The 16,879-nt window shown below is 46.3% G+C and overlaps 2 protein-coding genes across 7 annotated transcripts in view; both read left to right on the top strand.

Moving 5' to 3' along the window:
• The window catches only part of LOC144142801 (uncharacterized), a gene marked incomplete in the record, with an annotated part of 266,299 nt that overhangs the window by 73,260 nt on the left and 176,160 nt on the right, over window positions 1-16,879 (top strand).
• The window catches only part of LOC144142795 (uncharacterized), a 66,629-nt gene continuing 59,121 nt past the window's right edge, over window positions 9,372-16,879 (top strand). For 4 of the 6 annotated variants that reach the window (XM_077674530.1, XM_077674529.1, XM_077674528.1 and 1 more), the window contains exon 1: window positions 9,372-9,557. In XM_077674530.1, coding sequence (XP_077530656.1) covers window positions 9,526-9,557 — 32 coding nt within the window. In that variant the 5' untranslated portion in view covers window positions 9,372-9,525. Of the gene's footprint in view, window positions 9,558-15,143; window positions 15,385-16,879 lie in introns of those variants that run through there. The other 2 variants (XM_077674531.1, XM_077674527.1) reach the window with 2 other exon arrangements.

The following is a 16,879-nucleotide window of genomic DNA, read 5'->3' as shown; positions in this document are numbered from 1 at the left end:
ATACGCTGCAAACATAAAACGGGGACGCCTATTCTATCTTTTTGATGGAGTAGTTGCTAAGGCGGAACCGTCCAGTTACCGAACCTGGCCTCTAATTTGTATCATCGTTTTGATTGATTTATTTGCGGGGTTTAACGCGCCGACGCAACGCAGGCGATGAGGCGTGTTGTAGTGGAAGGCTTCGGATCAATTTTGACCACCTGGGGATCTTTAACGTGCACCGAAATCTCACACACATGGGCGATTTTGCTTTTCGCCTCCATCAGAAAAGCAGCTGCCGCGGCCGGAAATCAAACCCGCGACCTCGTGCTCAGCAGCGCAACGCCTTAGCCACTGAGCCACCGCGGCGGGTGTATCATCGTTTTCCAGTTGCGTCTTTACCTTTTCCAGACTACTATAAGAAAGCAACTAAACCGCTTGGCAACGTCAAGCTGCATGTATACTTTTAGAAACGCACTTTTCTATTGAATTATTTTCGATTTCTGTGGTTTTACGCTCAATTTTATTGTAGCACAGAAGTGTATGTATCAGAATGTTTAACACGTGCTCTGACATGGAGGGTGCGAAGACATTCTCTGTATCCACCTTTTTCATTCTTCCACCGCACATCCTTCTAGTCCTTTCTATTACTCTTATTCATAAATCGTTGTGTTCGCGTTGTTAAACCACGCGGACATTTATATAGATGGTCATTTTTACTTGCCTAATTCTCGAATTGACTTTATTCAGCCAGAGGAAGCGGTGCTACGGTAGTGTCAGGAAGTGTGCTCTTCATTTCGGTGGCCCTTGCTTTGGATCCTACTTGGACCCAAGCATACCTGTTTTTTTTTAACTCCAAAATCTTCTGGAGGAATTTGCCCGATCCAGAGGAATATTCTGCCTACTTTCTTTGACATTTTCAAATAATTTACCACCCGGGGTTCTCTTTTAAGCTTTCTGGGTGTCAGGAAAACGGGGTTTTGGCCTACAAAATACACTACGAATTCCGCAAGGACAATTTCCTTTGTCCCTGCCTACATATGTGTAACATAAGATACACCGACACTGCAAATTACGAAAGAAGCGATGCTAGGTCTTGTATATTAGGAACATTGCCTACTAGCCGCCTTCTGTCTCTCTCGTGAGCTGTTTATTCAGTGAATTCGTCAATCTAGACTTCAATCAGCGCTGTAATGAACCGAAGAGTCACTTTTCTTTGATATTTTTCTCTCTAGTTCGATCATGTGACCCAGCAGCTTACTAGCAGGAGTGTGGAAAAATGCCCCGCATTCGGTTCTCTCTGTCATGGAGAGGCTTGTACTGCCCTCTTACATTGCGGTTACCCCAAACAGATAATTTTTATTTTATTGCCAAACATAAAAGCAAAATACTGCACGTAGTTTGTATGCTCCGTGATCGCTGACTTGGAAACAGTTGAAACTATAATTTGTTTTGGTAGAAAACATGCTTTAAACAGCGTACATGCGAAACTGCGCCTGCTGCAAATTGGCGGGCATTTCGCTGTGCCGAAAGCCGGACCAATTTTTTGCCCTATTTTGCTCGTATTTTGCGACAAAAACAGCCGCCATTTTGACGCTGTTCCGTAGCATTACGTCACTTTTACTCAGGCTGAAGTTGCCAATGCATGACGTAATCGTTTCCGCCAACTGTTTAAAAGACGTCATACCTTTTAAGCCAATCACATAGAGGGCATGTATTACAGGCATTATTGTTGTTGCATAGCAAAGACAGGCCTACGTTGTCATGTCTAGTGCTTTTAGTCTGGTTTTTCATTTCCGGCCAAGCATTATGCGCTTTCAGTAAAGAGAAATAAGGCAAACTTTAACACTGGTGCCCGTAAACGTCATAAAACGTCAAAATGACGAAAGCACACACAACCGCTTTGTCAACCGGAAGCGCGTGACCAAAAGTGAAAGCCAATCAGAAAAGACTTCCGGCAAATTGCCAGCAAACATGGCGAATTGCCGGCAATTTGTGCAGTCCAGAATAGGGCCCCTGGGCGCGGCTTGTGCCACTGCACGCGCATGCCGCGGACAAAAAACACTGGTGAACATCGTCTGCTCTGTTTCAACCCGGTTTTCAGTGGTGGTGCCAACAGAGAGGTCATTATTCGACATTGGAGTCGAGGCATTACTTCACGTTCGGTGAGGCAGAGTTTGGAAGGACCAACACACATCGTGTGCTTTGCACGGACAAGTACCGCCATCCGCGAGCCCGACGTAACCAGTGACGGCGCAATTACATGGTGGCTTGCAGGCGTGCCAGGCCAATGAAAACAAGCTATACTTTGTTCCGGTGCCTATATTTCTGCCTCGATAAGTAAACCCTGTCTAAACATTAACTTTGTTTAATGTTTTCATTTAGTGCAAAGCTTATCACTGCGTTCCATACCTCAACTTTTCGCAAAGCTGAGCTGAACTTCCAACCTTCACCGAACTTTCATCCGGCTAAGTATGAAATATATACACAAAGCAAAAGAATCAAGGACACCGACGTTCAGTATTTTTTTTTCAAAGATGTGTGCAGTAAAAGGTATTCTATGCCTGAAATGAAAAAAAGGCGCCCCAAACCGTGGAAAGACGTAATACCAGCTGAAGCACCAATCTACGAGGTTACAACTTTCTAAGGAAGGTTTATTCTTTTGTTACGGGCGTGGTGGGTTAGCTTCGGCGTTATTTAATGGTCTGCCCTTTCATAATAATCCATATACTGCTGCCTTTCGTAGCTGAACTGCGTTTCAGCATTGTTTTGTTAATAGGAAGCTCTTTGAAAAAAAAATGGGGCAGAAATCACTAGCCCACCGAAAAGCATAGAAGCAAAATATAGGTACATATTATTTCTCCAACTAACACACAATACGTTATTCAAGCTAATGTGAACCAAACCAAGGAAGTGCATTTAAAGATTGTAAGTCTCTCTTTTGCCACATGGCGCGCGGTGATTGGGGGACAGATAAGTGCCCGTGGGAGGAGCAATCGCGCGCTTACTGAGGCGGTGCAGCCCTCTCTTGCATTGAACCAGATTTAGGCAATTTGCATGCCACATCTGCCCCATTTTTGGGTAGGTGCGGTGGTCAACACGAGCGCAGTGCAATTTCCGCGCCTCGTTTGGGGGCGCTCGTCCTGGACGATGAACGAGGCCCCGGCACCAGGTAATTTCTTGCTTGGACCGACCAGCCGCCCCCCCCTGCCCCCCCCCCCCCCCGATAATTTAGCGGGGAAGGCCAGGTGTACTTGAGTGCAACACAAATTATAACCCGCCTACCAACAGCTTCTGCTTGTGCTTTACTATTGCTCAAGCGGACATCGAGCATTCCACAAATCTTTAAATCATGAATCGCAAGTCCAATCATGAATCACGTTTTGCGCAAGTCCAATCATGAATCGTTTCCAACTAGGCCGGCTTGCTGTGATGCTTTAAATCATGTTGGTTTGTTTTGAACCTATTTTTTCCTCGATACGCTTTTGTTTTAGAACGCGTTACGTTCTAGTGCGAGGCGTAGGAAAACGAGTGTCCCGGTGTTTTAGTACAATGACTCATGAGACGATGACAACCGGAGACGCCGACAGCCCGAGCACCTTAGGGACTTCGCCCCTAAAAGGCGAACTACCTAACTCTTTCTTGGTTTGGCTAAGTGGAGGCGCGGTTATGCTTGGAGACTGGAACAAGTTTTCGACGCGGTTATGCTAATAGACTAGGTCAACTTTTTGGTGTGGTGTGGGAGTTACCCCCCAAGAGAGCAATGAGCCCTCGGTTATTAAAATATGCACAATGTACGTGTGCTTACCGACTTTAGGGTGAAGCTCAAAGAGTAGCGGAGGACGCAGCTGGACGAGCATTTGCTCAAAACTTTTTGAACTCGTTCGGCGGCCACCGTTCGGCTTGTCTGTTCTGGTGTTCGAGACACTATCTAAAATGTTGATTAACGTTACAGAATCTCGTTCTTTTGGCTTCTTTCATGTTAGCATTGTTCTTCCCTTTTCACCGTAAATCCTCCACCACTAATTGCAACAATTGATGGAGCGGGCCGCCCCGCGGCACGTTCCCGAAGCCGTGGTTGTGCCAGTTGTCGTGCGGTGGTGACGCGAGCCCCGCCCGGGCGCGTATTCCCAAACCATATCCCGTAAAGGCCCAGGCCGACCACACCCCCTAAGCAGGGGCGCAGCCAAGGAGGTTAAAAAATTGCAATTTTTTAACCTCCTTGGACGCAGCACCGTGACGTCTCTACCTATATGTGCGCGACTTCATGCGAGGTGGATTTTTTCTTTTTCCCCCTCCCCTCCTTTCGGCTGCTTTGCGGGCGGCCGATGGTTTCGCTCCGCGGGCAACTTGTGTTGTACTATTTATATTGTTATTCCCGCTATTTTTTGTTTACAAATTTGTATACTTTTTTGCGTGTGTGTGGCTTACAGTTGAGGCACGAGCTATGAAACAATGCTGGCGAATTAAAAGGCCCGACACTGCAGAAATATATATATGTGGTAGCTAAAAATGCGTCGCAGGAAACAGGCACAAACTGCTCATCTATACTTATCAGTGGATATCTAAAAGTGACAATTTTTTGCCGCTATTTGGACTCCGAGATCACTATCGCAAAAATAGTGCGCCAAGGAGATAACGTTTTTACTTAGTTTTATCTCTGCTGCGACTACCGTTACTTCAAGCTCACGGGCAACTACTCATTAGTCCCAGCGAAAAGAATATACGTATCTGAGTGAGTGTAACACTGCATTAAATGAGAGGCCATGGGGCCATGGGGCCCTGGGGGAGCGAGGATGAGGTGAAAAGGGGAAAGTCACAACTCGCACAATGAACACAGTTGCAGTCTTGGGGTCCTAATCGCAAAATGCACACATTAAAATCAGTCAGTGGCAGCAAAACGCACTGTTGACACTTAAATGTACAGTTCACACTGTGGCCAATGCGGTTCACACTGAAAACAGTGCACGCTGCAGACAGTTCACATTGTATACCGAACGGGGAAGTCGGCCGGGCTGCTACACCGATTTGTAGAGTCTGTTTTCAAGGGCGTACTCGGTAATTGCTTCTAGTGCGGTGGGATCGTCACGGACCCGACTAACATGTTCCTGTTCAGTCGCAGGGGCGCGACCTAGAGTTAAAAGCTGGTTGCGATTACGGTCGAATAATGGACAGAGCCAAATTAAGTGGTAACGATTTGGTGTGCCTTCCCGATTACAGGGGGGGCATCAGTGCCATTCGGATCCTGCTGCAGCTGTCTATTTATAAATAACGTATTTTATGCAGCACAATCTCTGTGTGCATGAAGCACAAAATGTTAAAAATAACTAATCGACATTGGCAACAGCGTGAGTGGTAGCACGCACGATTACTGATATCAAACTCGGCCTGGTGGCTTCAGTGAAGAGACTGTGGTCAGTAGCCCTGCACACAAGACATATATCAAACTCCTCGAGTACTTCAGTTGCTGTACAATCGAACTACTACTTAGCCCTTGGTTGGTATATATTTTCGATATTGTTTCCCTAAATTGTTATGACCAGCAGTGCAAATTATGCAGAATTCATGACCGAGTGTAAATCGTGTACGTTTGAGCTGGTGTCTTTCTTATCAATTAATCACCCTTGCAAGAACGATTCACACCTTCCATTGCTGTTAACAAAATGTCAATGTTTTCCTCAGTGGCACTGTTCCTGATAAAGAATAATGCAATGAAGTTAATGTTAACGAAATTCAATGTAATAGTGCTTATGAAAGTGCCAAAATGTAGCAGCTCATGCAGGTATAATATTTCGCAAGACTAGGACAGTTTGTAAATGTAGTCATGGGTAATTGGCTGCCTTTCTTGTAATCCTTACCTGCAGCACCGAATCGTGTTTTGAGGTGCGTATATAGTGAAAGAGCACCAAACTCAATTGTATACCTTTCTGTGTGCTCTAGAATGAGCTTTCAATTAGGGCGTTTGCTTTTCGGACCGTGTATAATTGCCACATGCGCGTGAAAGCGTCCATCCGCGGGCGCGCACTTCGAGCACCGAGTCGAGCGCTTATCTAGGAACACGATTAGAGGTCAGCGTCAACTTGCAGGTGCGCAAGAAGAGCGCGGAGAGATCAGGGGCTCAGGTACAAAAGGTTGGCTTCTGCCACATGTGCGTCAGCTTCCCCAGCGCCGCAGGCCAGCCCCGCCCACAGAGCGAAACCATCAGCCGCCTGCCAAGCAGTCGAAACGAGGGGAGGGGAAACAAAATCCACCTCGTATAAAGTCGCGCACATATAGGTAGAGACGTCACGGTGCTGCGTCCAAGGAGGTTAAAAAATTGCAATTTTTTAACCTCTCCGGCTGCGCCCCTGCTTAGGGGGTGTGGTCGGCCTGGGCCCCTACGGGATATGGTATGGGAATACGCCGCCCGGGCGCGGGCAAGGCAAGAGAAGTGGTGCCGGCGCGTGAGTTGACGCCATCGATCGGCAAGGTTTTTCTGCGCACGTTCGCCGGCCCAACCAACAGCTTAAACAGCGTCTATCTGATTGCTCCCTTGGGACATGGACGAAGCAGTTGGGATTTGAAGAGGGGTGAATGGTTCTCAGACAGCGACCACAGAATCCATCACGAGAAAGCTGCGCCTTCAAGAATCGTCGTCGTTAGACTATGCATGATTTTTGACAGCGGACCTGTTGCACAACCAGTAAGTCGGCCGTTGCAGGAAAAAATAGCACGAAAATGCGGAGTGCTCGTGAGCCCGTGCCTCGCGGTGACCGTCGAGTCCCCGGCTCGCACAGTGCCTTTAGCTAAAAAAAAACTGCAGCGCTAATGCTAAAGTAGAAAAGACAACCTGCTTGGGAGAGGCCACCGTGCCCGCCGATTTGTCTAGAAGCCATTAGAATAATTAGACACATTACTACGAGTTCACCACTGCTTCCCGAACGACCTGCAGATCCCATCACCTTTCTCTAGAGTCGATGACAAAGAGTGGTTGAAGTCAGCAATTCTGAGGATAACTTTGCATCCACCACTCGCCGCGAAGACACGAGCTCTTCTTATAACGAGCTCTTCTTCTTCTTCTTATAACGAGCTCTTATAACGACGATTGAGCTACGTTCAGACTACCGACGCAAAAACCATATCGTGATCTATGGACATAACAAAACGGTATGTCACGCAGTTCGGTTGGCTGAGACGTGAATTGACGTCAGCCTGTAAAGTTATTAGCGCAGTCACGGCAACAGTCTGAACCCGGCCTTACTAGCTCCGCAGCTATGCAAATAAACAATAATGCTGAAACTTAGCTGTGTGCCCGGCAATGCTCTCCTACAACAGCTTCGCAATTCAATTCTTTCGCGTGAGTGAATGCTTCCCTGAATTTTTTTTTTTTTTCAGTTCTCTATGCGTGTGACGACGTCAGCTTCACGTAGTGTTCCTAGGTGACTCGATACAGCGTAACGAAGCAGTTTTTACGTTGAGGAAATAAAAGAATGGAATTTAACAGCCCGTACATTTGAGGAGAAGGGCATTGGGTAAGGTGAGTCATTCCGCGGAATTAAAAGAAATGGAATTGCGGGAACCTGTAATTCCCCGTAAAAAAAAATTCTAATTCAGTGATGACGCCAGGTGAGCACTTTTTGTATACACGCCACTTTCAATGAACGATAATAAAGCAAAGCTTTAGTGTCTCACTGAAGCCAGTTTTACGCCAATATGCCCTGCAGTGCAGGAAAGCCAACTTTTCCTTACGTATATGATGAATCATTGTGGAGGAAGTTAAAGACAACGCTTCCCCTGGCGGGAATAGAACCGGAGTCTCTCGCGTTATCAAGCCGGCGTCTGTCCAATTTTTCCATTTTGAAATGCTTGAAGCGGTTTGGCTTTGGAGGGAGATGCATGGGTGTGCAAAGTAGACCGACAAATCCTGCACCCCACCGTGTAAGGACGACGATAAAGACTTCACAAGAAAGCTTCGCGCTGAACCATCGTCGCCGTTACACGTATGGGTTCCTAATTTTTTGCTGATGTTGCTATTGCTAGTACTTATTGCTAGTACGTTGTTTATAAATTGGGCCACAGGGGCCGCTTTACTCTCTTCCTGTTCCCGTTTGCGCAAAGCTAATTGAAGCTACGAGATACTTTAGCCACCAGGACAGCAGGTAAGAAAACGAAATTGCGGTCATGTAGAAGCCTTAATTTGCAGGCTAAGTCATCGAGAAAGGCGCCAACGCCGGCGACCTATCGTTTCCGATGCTTCCAGAGAGTAAACGGGTTTATTGCGAAAAGCAATAGGTGAGGGTCTTTTCCGAGGCTTCTAGAGAATAAACGTGCTTATTGCGAAAAGCAATAACCACGTTTACTCTCTAGAAGCCTCGAAAACGATCGGTCGCTTCTACAGTTAGCTCAGTACGAGTTTTTCCACAATTTACGTCATAATGGGCTTCCTGAATCTAAAGTGTCGAAGAGGAAGCGCCAGTTTCTAGAGGGCATGTTTTGCAAGATGAACGACTTTGTACCAACTTATGACAAATTTCGACTTGATATCAGCTATCAACACCCTGTGAAGCAATTTTCCGAACTTCACTTTGTGTTTGTCTTGGGTACTGGAGTCTATATGCTGTCTAACCTCTCATGGCTCATTTAAGTAGCATTTATATGTAACACCGCACATTGGGAAGTGCATCTGTTACAAGGCCGCACTCAGCATACATTTTTTTGCTCGGTTAACGACTACGAAGTTCGTGAGAACACTATTATAATAAGTTGTTTCTTCAAATTTACTACCTTAGTTGAGCGAGGTCCTTTGCAATTCGAAAAGTATGATTATTATCGATGAAACCTGTCACTCCAACTCACGTGACAGAAAGCATTTCTTCAAGAAACCATCGAGCGCAATGGGTTCCTCTCCCGTGCCAGCTTACCCGTATTCCCCCTCCTGTTGCTTCATTTTTTGTCAGCGTACGACCAAACGAATACAAAAAAATTCCCCCGCATTTCCCCGAGGGGGAGAATGTGAAAGTGCGAATGCACGGTTGTCGGCCCGCTTGCGGCGCTTGCGCTCGGCCCCCGCAGCCCACCGCCTTCTCTTCCATCTCATCCATCGGGTTTGTAGTATCACGTGTACACCACGCAGTTATCAAGCCGCTATAACGCCGCTGAGTCGCCAACGCACGCCGCTGACGACGTAGTTTGAATGCGTTAAAGATATAAGGCGCGTCACTGACACTGGTATCAGCGTCGCCTCCGTCGCTTGGTCGGTAGAGCGTCGCGCTGCGGCCGCGAAGTCCTCGGATCGAAACCTGGCGCCGGATGCTGCTTCTTTTTTAAATATAGAGGAGCACTGCGGACGCCAACGCCGCCGCCGGCGGTGGATGGTTTGGGGTCGCTTATAAAGTGCATTCGCACTTAAAAAAGCGTTCCAGTCTTCCCCCTCCCATCAGTGCGGATGGAACGCGGAACGTAGGCTCTGAAAGGGAATTTTATCAACGTTATGCACACGGCACTCGGCCGACCACTCCTTTTGATGACACAAGATAGCCAACCGCCGATACGCCCGGCTGCAGCGACATGGCTGGACCGCCACAGGAAGCCGTCGAAAGGTTCGTTTCTTTTTACCAGTCGAGCCAAGTTCCCATTTCGGTGGAGGTTTTAACGTTCCTTATGCGTTTTCCTTTTTCGTACGTATTCAACGTAAGCGTTGATGCGAACATCGCTGTCGCTTAAGAAGGGAATGTGTTTCGGATAAGTATAAGACGAAAATTGGGCTTGTACACGCATGCTTGAGAAACGTATAGCCCATCGCGATAAAGTTTGCGCTCGAGAAACAGTGGCATTGCACACATCACGCTGGTGTTGGGCGTCGTTTTTGTACCAAAGGTGGTGTGCTCCACGCTACCTCTTGCCCTAAAATGCAAGCTACGTAACCTCCAACGCCCTGCTTGAAAATAAACGAACCACTTCAATTCGCGCGTCAATCCACGGAACCCATAGTGAAAAAAAGCCTGCATGCCAACGGCGTGGTTAGAAAAGCCGTGCGAAACAATGGTCGCTGAAAGGGGGGGAAGGCCACAAAATGTCCTTGACGTAGTTTGTACTCCCGAAATCAGGTTGTGACTAGTGAAAAGAGGAAGATACTACGCATTGGTTACAGTTACTTTTATTCCCTGGTTCTGCAGCGAAGCGAAACTTTATTGCGCACCCCCCGAAACATTGGAATGATGCGTGAGGCACTGGACGATAACTGGCCACTAAATTTCTACCCTTTTCCAGAGTGCTCGTGTGCGTTTCATGCAGATTAATTAAGATAAGTAACCCGTTTTAACCACCTCCTGCACAGTGTATGGCGGCACCGCTCACCGGGGCAGAAAAGATTAGTCGACCTGGGCTCCTCTATCTTTGCCAGTTGATCGTACTAACGCGCGTTCCAGCTTGTGGAATCATTACGGTTTACGGCGGTTTTATATGCGCAGTATTTTGACATCTCCAAGTTTGACAAGCTACCCTCCGGCTCTGGTCAATGTTCGTCATGGTGGTATCTTTGCAAAAATCACAGTGAAATTTACCCCAAGGGCGACTCTGTAATTAAGCCGAATGTTCATAGCTCACAGTGGTGTTGTAAACTGACTGAATGTCCGTCTGGTGTCAATGCATAGCCGTCGCGCAAGCAGTATGGTTACAGGTTCTGGCTGTAACTCTTGTTTTCTCGGCAATACCGCGAAATTAATTCGATGAACAATACACGCTGAGACGACAATTGATTACCCCGACTTTCATCTACTTATAATAATTACGTCGTTCACAGTGAAGGTTCAAGTATGGTAGATGCGGCGTATGGTGTCAATACATGATCTCCTACGGGAGGAAAACGCACAGTCCCATGATTGTTGACTGGATTAAAACTCCAGTCCTTCCCATTTTTATTCGAATAATTGACCAGTATTCTGCTCTATTGCAACTTACCAACAAAGTTTGCTTCCTGCACTCCTTGCATTTATTACATACATGCGTGATTGAGGTAAAACGAGCCCCAGCTCGGGTGCTGGTTCTTGAGCTGAAAGAGGAAGGGTTGATAATATTTTAGAATTCGATTTCACCACAAGGGTTTGAATACAATTCAAGGCAATCTAATATCTCGGAGAAGCCCATCTTAATACTGTGCATCCTGACCATGCCCGCAGCGGAACGTTTCCGCAATGTCTTTTTCTGCGCACTGCTCAAGACTGGAATGGCTTGTCTGATGAAATACCCCGCATTTTCATCGATTCGAGGTATTTTAATAGGACCATTGAAGCACACCCATGATGTTTCGCGACATTACCTTATACCATATGCCGTATCTACAGGGGGATTAAAGAAAAAAAATGGCAGCATCTCCACTCCGTGGATGATGGCGAGGGTGCGGAGTACGCGGACTCGAAATGACATCCAAGTTGCACCCAGAGTGACATCCGATTTCTTCCCCAACCGTCACTGGATTTGACATGTGCAACTTTCCCGCTCATGCCAGTCCTTTCAACAGTGATTACTCTGCAATTTTTTAGCGAAATGAAAAGCTATTTTGTACAGCTAATATTTGGGTTGAATACTTGCTTTCTGCACAGTTTCAAGTCGCGCACTTTGCGCGACTGGGTTACTGAGCCATGGGAATTATCCCATAGAAATGCATGGGGAGTTAGATTTGACAGCGAATTGCACAAAAAATATTCAGAAACCTCAAATATTCTTTTAGTGTTTTAATCTTCACGTTGACTCCTAGCTTTATGCCAAATATTATTTTCCTAAAGTGGTTTTTCCAGGTTCCCGAGAGGTTGTAATTTTGAGCGAGAAAGTTGGGTATGAGTCGTGAGTTGCACCTTTATTATTCGCTAAATGAAACTCACGGCTCAAATCGAATAACGGTCGGGGCGCCAATCGGGTGGTGTGCACACTGATGCACGCGGACGGATATTGGGAGGTCCTAAGGTACTCCGCACCGTTACAGGCGAATGAGTAAGCCGTTTGACTGTCGGGTGCTAACTCACGGTCGTAGCCGAGTGGTTTAGATGACTGACACTAACTGTGCATGGTCTACCAGACACAGGCTCGAATCCTGCCGGTGTCGGCGTGATTTTTTGCGATTGTAAATGCTGTGCGCACGGACGCGGACGGACATGGTGCGGTCCTAAGGTGCTCCGTGCCTATTACCATCAATGGAGCACACAGCCTGCGACGCATACCACACCGTCTGGCTGCACTGTCAGTAAACTGCGCGCACGCGTAGTTCTTTCAGAGCGTTTTAGAGTGTGGCCTACTGTTAGAGGAAATGCTTGAGAAAGGAACGACGCCGGCCATTTATATTGAGGCGTCTTTTTATACTATGTTGCCGCTGAGCTTACTGTTATCTAATACATTCGCTAGGCAAGCGCGCTGCAGGTTGATTGCAGCCAGCATGACGCCCTTCACCGATCAACCTGCTGAGTGGCAGTTCGAGTTACCTGCGCGACAGCCCAGCTGCGCTTTGCTTTTCAAACAGTGCTACGACACATTTTTGTACTTTCTTTGCACTCTCAATGTTTGTTTGGCTTTTGCGTGTTGTGTATTGATATCCATGGTGGTATTTTTTCGAATTATTGTGTCTGGCGTAGGCCAAAATTACGCAGAAAATGCGCTAGCTATAAAAGGTTTTTTGGGCTAGCAAGTTTACGAGAATAAGAATACGGAGCGGTTGCTAATGGTGGCGAAATGAGCTGGTTATCTCACTTCATAATCATTTTTATTCCCAAACGTGTTTTTATGAAACCGTTTTTGTAGAATTGTATTGTGTACAACAAATGAACGTGGTAACCTCTGTAGCGATTTTCTGTATACGAAGAATCGTTCGAAAATGTCCCTTATGTTTGTGTAACCGACACAGAATCCGGACATCTGGTCTTATGCGAGATACACAGCTCTGTGCGTATGTGGCATGTATTGAACTTCGCTTGCGATACGTTGCTAATAAAATCATTGAATAAACCACATTTTCCGCCTACTACTTTTTCTGCCCCAAACAAAATTGTCAAGCTTCAGGGCGTGCTGACTCGAGCGCATTCAACTAAGAAATATACCCAAACAAATATTTTGTGCACGGGCTGAGAGTTCAAGCATATTAGCAACCATTAGCTGTCGAAAACAATATGTGCAGCAGCAACACAATCTAAAAAGCAAAATGCAAGCGCTGTTTACGCTTGCGGCACACGGATAGTCGCGCTCGTTGAGCCCATACCAGACCATAAGCGGCACGGCGTTTCCTCCTCGCACATCAGCGAAAGCGTTGCCATAGCAGCATCAGTGATCTTTTTGTTGTTTTTTGGTTTGACAGTTTCGCCTACCAAGCACCAGGGGACAAATTGGCGCTGGTGGCGCCATTATCGGTTACCTTGGGGTATACCAGCTAACCTAGCCGTGGCTCCGTCGTCCGGTGTCCGGCGTCCACACCTCTCCTCCTCTCAAAAGCTGTGATAACGCCGTTTTCTCTCCGCCCCTCCTCTCCACACCACCTGTGAGATAGCGCGCGCTGCTCCTCCTCTCCAGTCTTCCTCTCCACTTCAGATAACCAGGTCCGCGCGGCTGCTCCCTTCAGATGCTGCTTTCTGTCTAGACAACGCTGCGCCGTCCGGTGAGCTGACAATGGACGCTGGCGTTCGGCAACGTGACAACGCTTCGAAACGCCAGCGTCGAACAGCGGATTCCTCGCTTCGAGCACGAGAAGCCGCAAAATGTTCCCCACTACTCGATAAATAAAGAATACATTTAATACGCTACTACACGTGCTTTACTCTAACAACCAGTTAACACGCTACTACACCACGGCTTTGCATTCCCTCAGGGTTCCCACGTGGGAGGATACTGTTATTTTTTTTCCGCTACTAAACGTGCATAATTATCGACCAGCATTGAACATTGGAACACTACACAAAATGCAGTAAACAAGACAGCATGCACTTGTTTTTTTTTTATTCAACAAGAATGTGCTCGTCGGCAGCGCTTTCTTTGTAATTGCGTGAGAAGACGTTACGTGTTATAAATAGTTCGCAGGAACGTCAAGGTCACACGTTGGAAGCATCAGAACACGTAAAAGTCACGTGAATTTACGTACAAGCTTGAAAAGGTGGCATCCATCGCCCCGAATTAGGGTGAGAACATTCACAGACCTTCGGCGCCAGGAAAGCCTCGTGATTTTGCGACGTGTGCGGTTTCGCACCTGGCGCAGTTTAAACAGTTTCCTAACAAAAAAAAACAAAAATTTTAACTCACATAGGTCAGAGATAGTCCAGCATAAAAATAACCTCCGGTATTTGGTTTTCACACGCCGCAATACACTACAAGTTATTGGTTTGGCGTAACAGTAACTCCGTAGGGCCTACACGCTTCTACATTACAAAGAAACCAGCGCATTTAATTTTTCCACACCCCTCCTAGTACCCTGGTGTTCACATAATCAAAAATATCAAAAGCGTAACGAACAAAACACGCTGTTTTATTTATTACCGCATTGATCAAGTTGGAGCTTGACGATTGAGTGAATCCATGACACCAGTATGCTCTGCAAACGCAGCATTTCGCTGTCCTTACCGTATCATAAAAAGGATAGCCACCACCGCCTTTTTCGGTGGTCACGCAATATAAACTTGTATCATAGCAGTATGCCATAGCGTGGCAGCGTCGACCGTAGAAAAGGGGATAACGCAACAAACAGCTTGCAAGTGAACCTTGAAGCACCGAGTTTACTTATGTTAAGCTGAACTATTGAAGAAATAAATGGATGCGAAAAAAGTGCGTGATGTCCTTTACTCACACCTTTAGATCGCACTTGGATCATCATCAACATTATTTAATCGCCTTGTGCACGTGGTGCCGTTTTCAATATAAAAACTGTATTTCTCTTGACAGCCTCAAATTTCGTCTTTCTTTTTCGAATAAATAGCGAGATTACGATGTGTGTAATCAAAACTGCACGTGCACACGTCACTGATTGCTTACGTTTCACAAACGCAAGAGATATTGGGAATTCACGGAGAATTTGAAGTCGAGAATAGGATCCCAAGTTGAACGGACGTAAAAGCTAGGCAAATGCATTCATTGAAGCGTTGAGTGCACAATCGGTGTTTTTTTCGGCGACTTAACCGCATAATTTATATCTGTCCACATATCTTCTCTATTTATGAGCAATCCACAAGTCGAAAAACGGAGAGTGCACATCGTCGCCTGCAAACAAGAGCGTTTGGGCGTTTCGCACTCTCCTGATTGCGGCCGACACGCGGAACACAGCCGTCGAAGGGAAAAAAGTTATCAGCTTTTTGCACACGGCACGCGACCAACCACTCCTCTCACCGACACAAGATAGTGAGGCGGCGATCCGCCCTGCTGCAACGACATGGCTGGAAATATGGAAGGCGGCGACCGAAGGTTCGTTGCTATTTTTTATTTGACTTGTCAAAGGGAGTGTGTTTTTAAGAATATGATCTTCTTAGGTTACGTTTCTACGTATATTTCTTTTTATGCTTCCGTACGTGTTCAACGTAGGCGTCAAGAACATTGTCGCCATAGAAAGCGCAGACACTTTTAGGGTATAGGTGGCACAGACAAGTCTGTCCCAAAAATACGTATATTATAAAACGCGTCACAGTTCATCGTTGTGCAATCATTCAGCAGACCTGGTCGCCTTAAAGTGTGGTAGTTTAATATACACCCATGTGCAATTCTTTATTGGATAAGGTGTTTCTACTATATAGTTATTGACGCATTGTATTTATTTCTTATTCGCAAGTGGTTTTGTCAACTTCAACGCAGTCTTGTTCTTTAACAAAGCGGGCACAGAAAAACCTTGAAACCACACACGACGCGAAACACACTGGCATAGGTTGAATAAAATACTGAAGAATGAGGGCATGCATGTCACGCAGGTGGACAGCCCATTAGAAACAAATCAGTATGCAAAACCAAGTGCAATGCTTCCCATGAACTGCGCCCCTTTAAACAAACAGGAAACTCAAACAATATTTTCCTGGTCGAGTTCCTCCGACGGAACCGACACTGATGATCTGATCCAGTTTCCCACTCTCATACCTACAGGAAGACTGTTAACGCCAGTTCCGAGACACCTGGCAGTTTGTCGTTTTAGCTGAATAATCTGACGCATTGCTCGTAAGCGTTACTAAAGTGCTCTATATGAGCTTGCACTTTTTTAACCACACTAAACCCATTACAAAATATTATTTCCTTTGCTATCCGAGTGGTGCGTTTAGTGGAAAAGTATTTACCCTATTCAGCCACTCAAACCAACACCACTGAAACCATGCTGAAGGTTCTGATTGGTTGTAGTTTATGAAATTTTGAGAGAAATAGCTGGTTGGGAAAAAGCAACCAAGTCATGTATGTTCCCTTCATTATTGAAACTCTGGTACTCACGCCAGCTGCCTCCGTACACAGTTAAATTTTAAAAAATGTTCTGACCTGAGTGTGGTATCCATCTGGCACACAGAAGGCACGGTGCTTACAAAGCATGGTCAAGGCAACGTCGTTGCGTGGTTTTCATAGGTCGCGTTGTCGCTGCTTGCAGAGTTAAAGTACACACACACTTTGGGACCCTTTGACAACATTGTTGGGTCCCAGTGTACATTGTATGTAAATCTGTTTTGGTTTAAATAAATAACCCTCAACCCTCAAACTGCCGTGTAATTTACCATCGGTGTCTCCCAAACCAATTATGCCTATGAGCTTGATGGCTTGTCGTTGACATGCCGTTTTCATCGGGCCCCACAAAAGGTTTGGATAAGTTACGTGAGCTTCCCTGTCCTGTTCTGTTGTATCGGTGCCGATTGCGGCCGACCATATAGTACTAAATTTTGTGCCCAGGAGGCGGTAGTGATTATGTGGCATTCTCTTCTTTGTATTTCTTTGC

This window comes from Haemaphysalis longicornis, unplaced genomic scaffold (genome assembly GCF_048455015.1).
Source record: "Haemaphysalis longicornis isolate Haplotype H1 unplaced genomic scaffold, Haemaphysalis longicornis Haplotype H1 scaffold_6, whole genome shotgun sequence".
NCBI lineage: Eukaryota > Metazoa > Arthropoda > Arachnida > Ixodida > Ixodidae > Haemaphysalis > Haemaphysalis longicornis.
The sequence above is the reverse complement of the archived record's forward strand: the minus strand, read 5'-3'. Positions and strand labels throughout refer to the sequence as shown.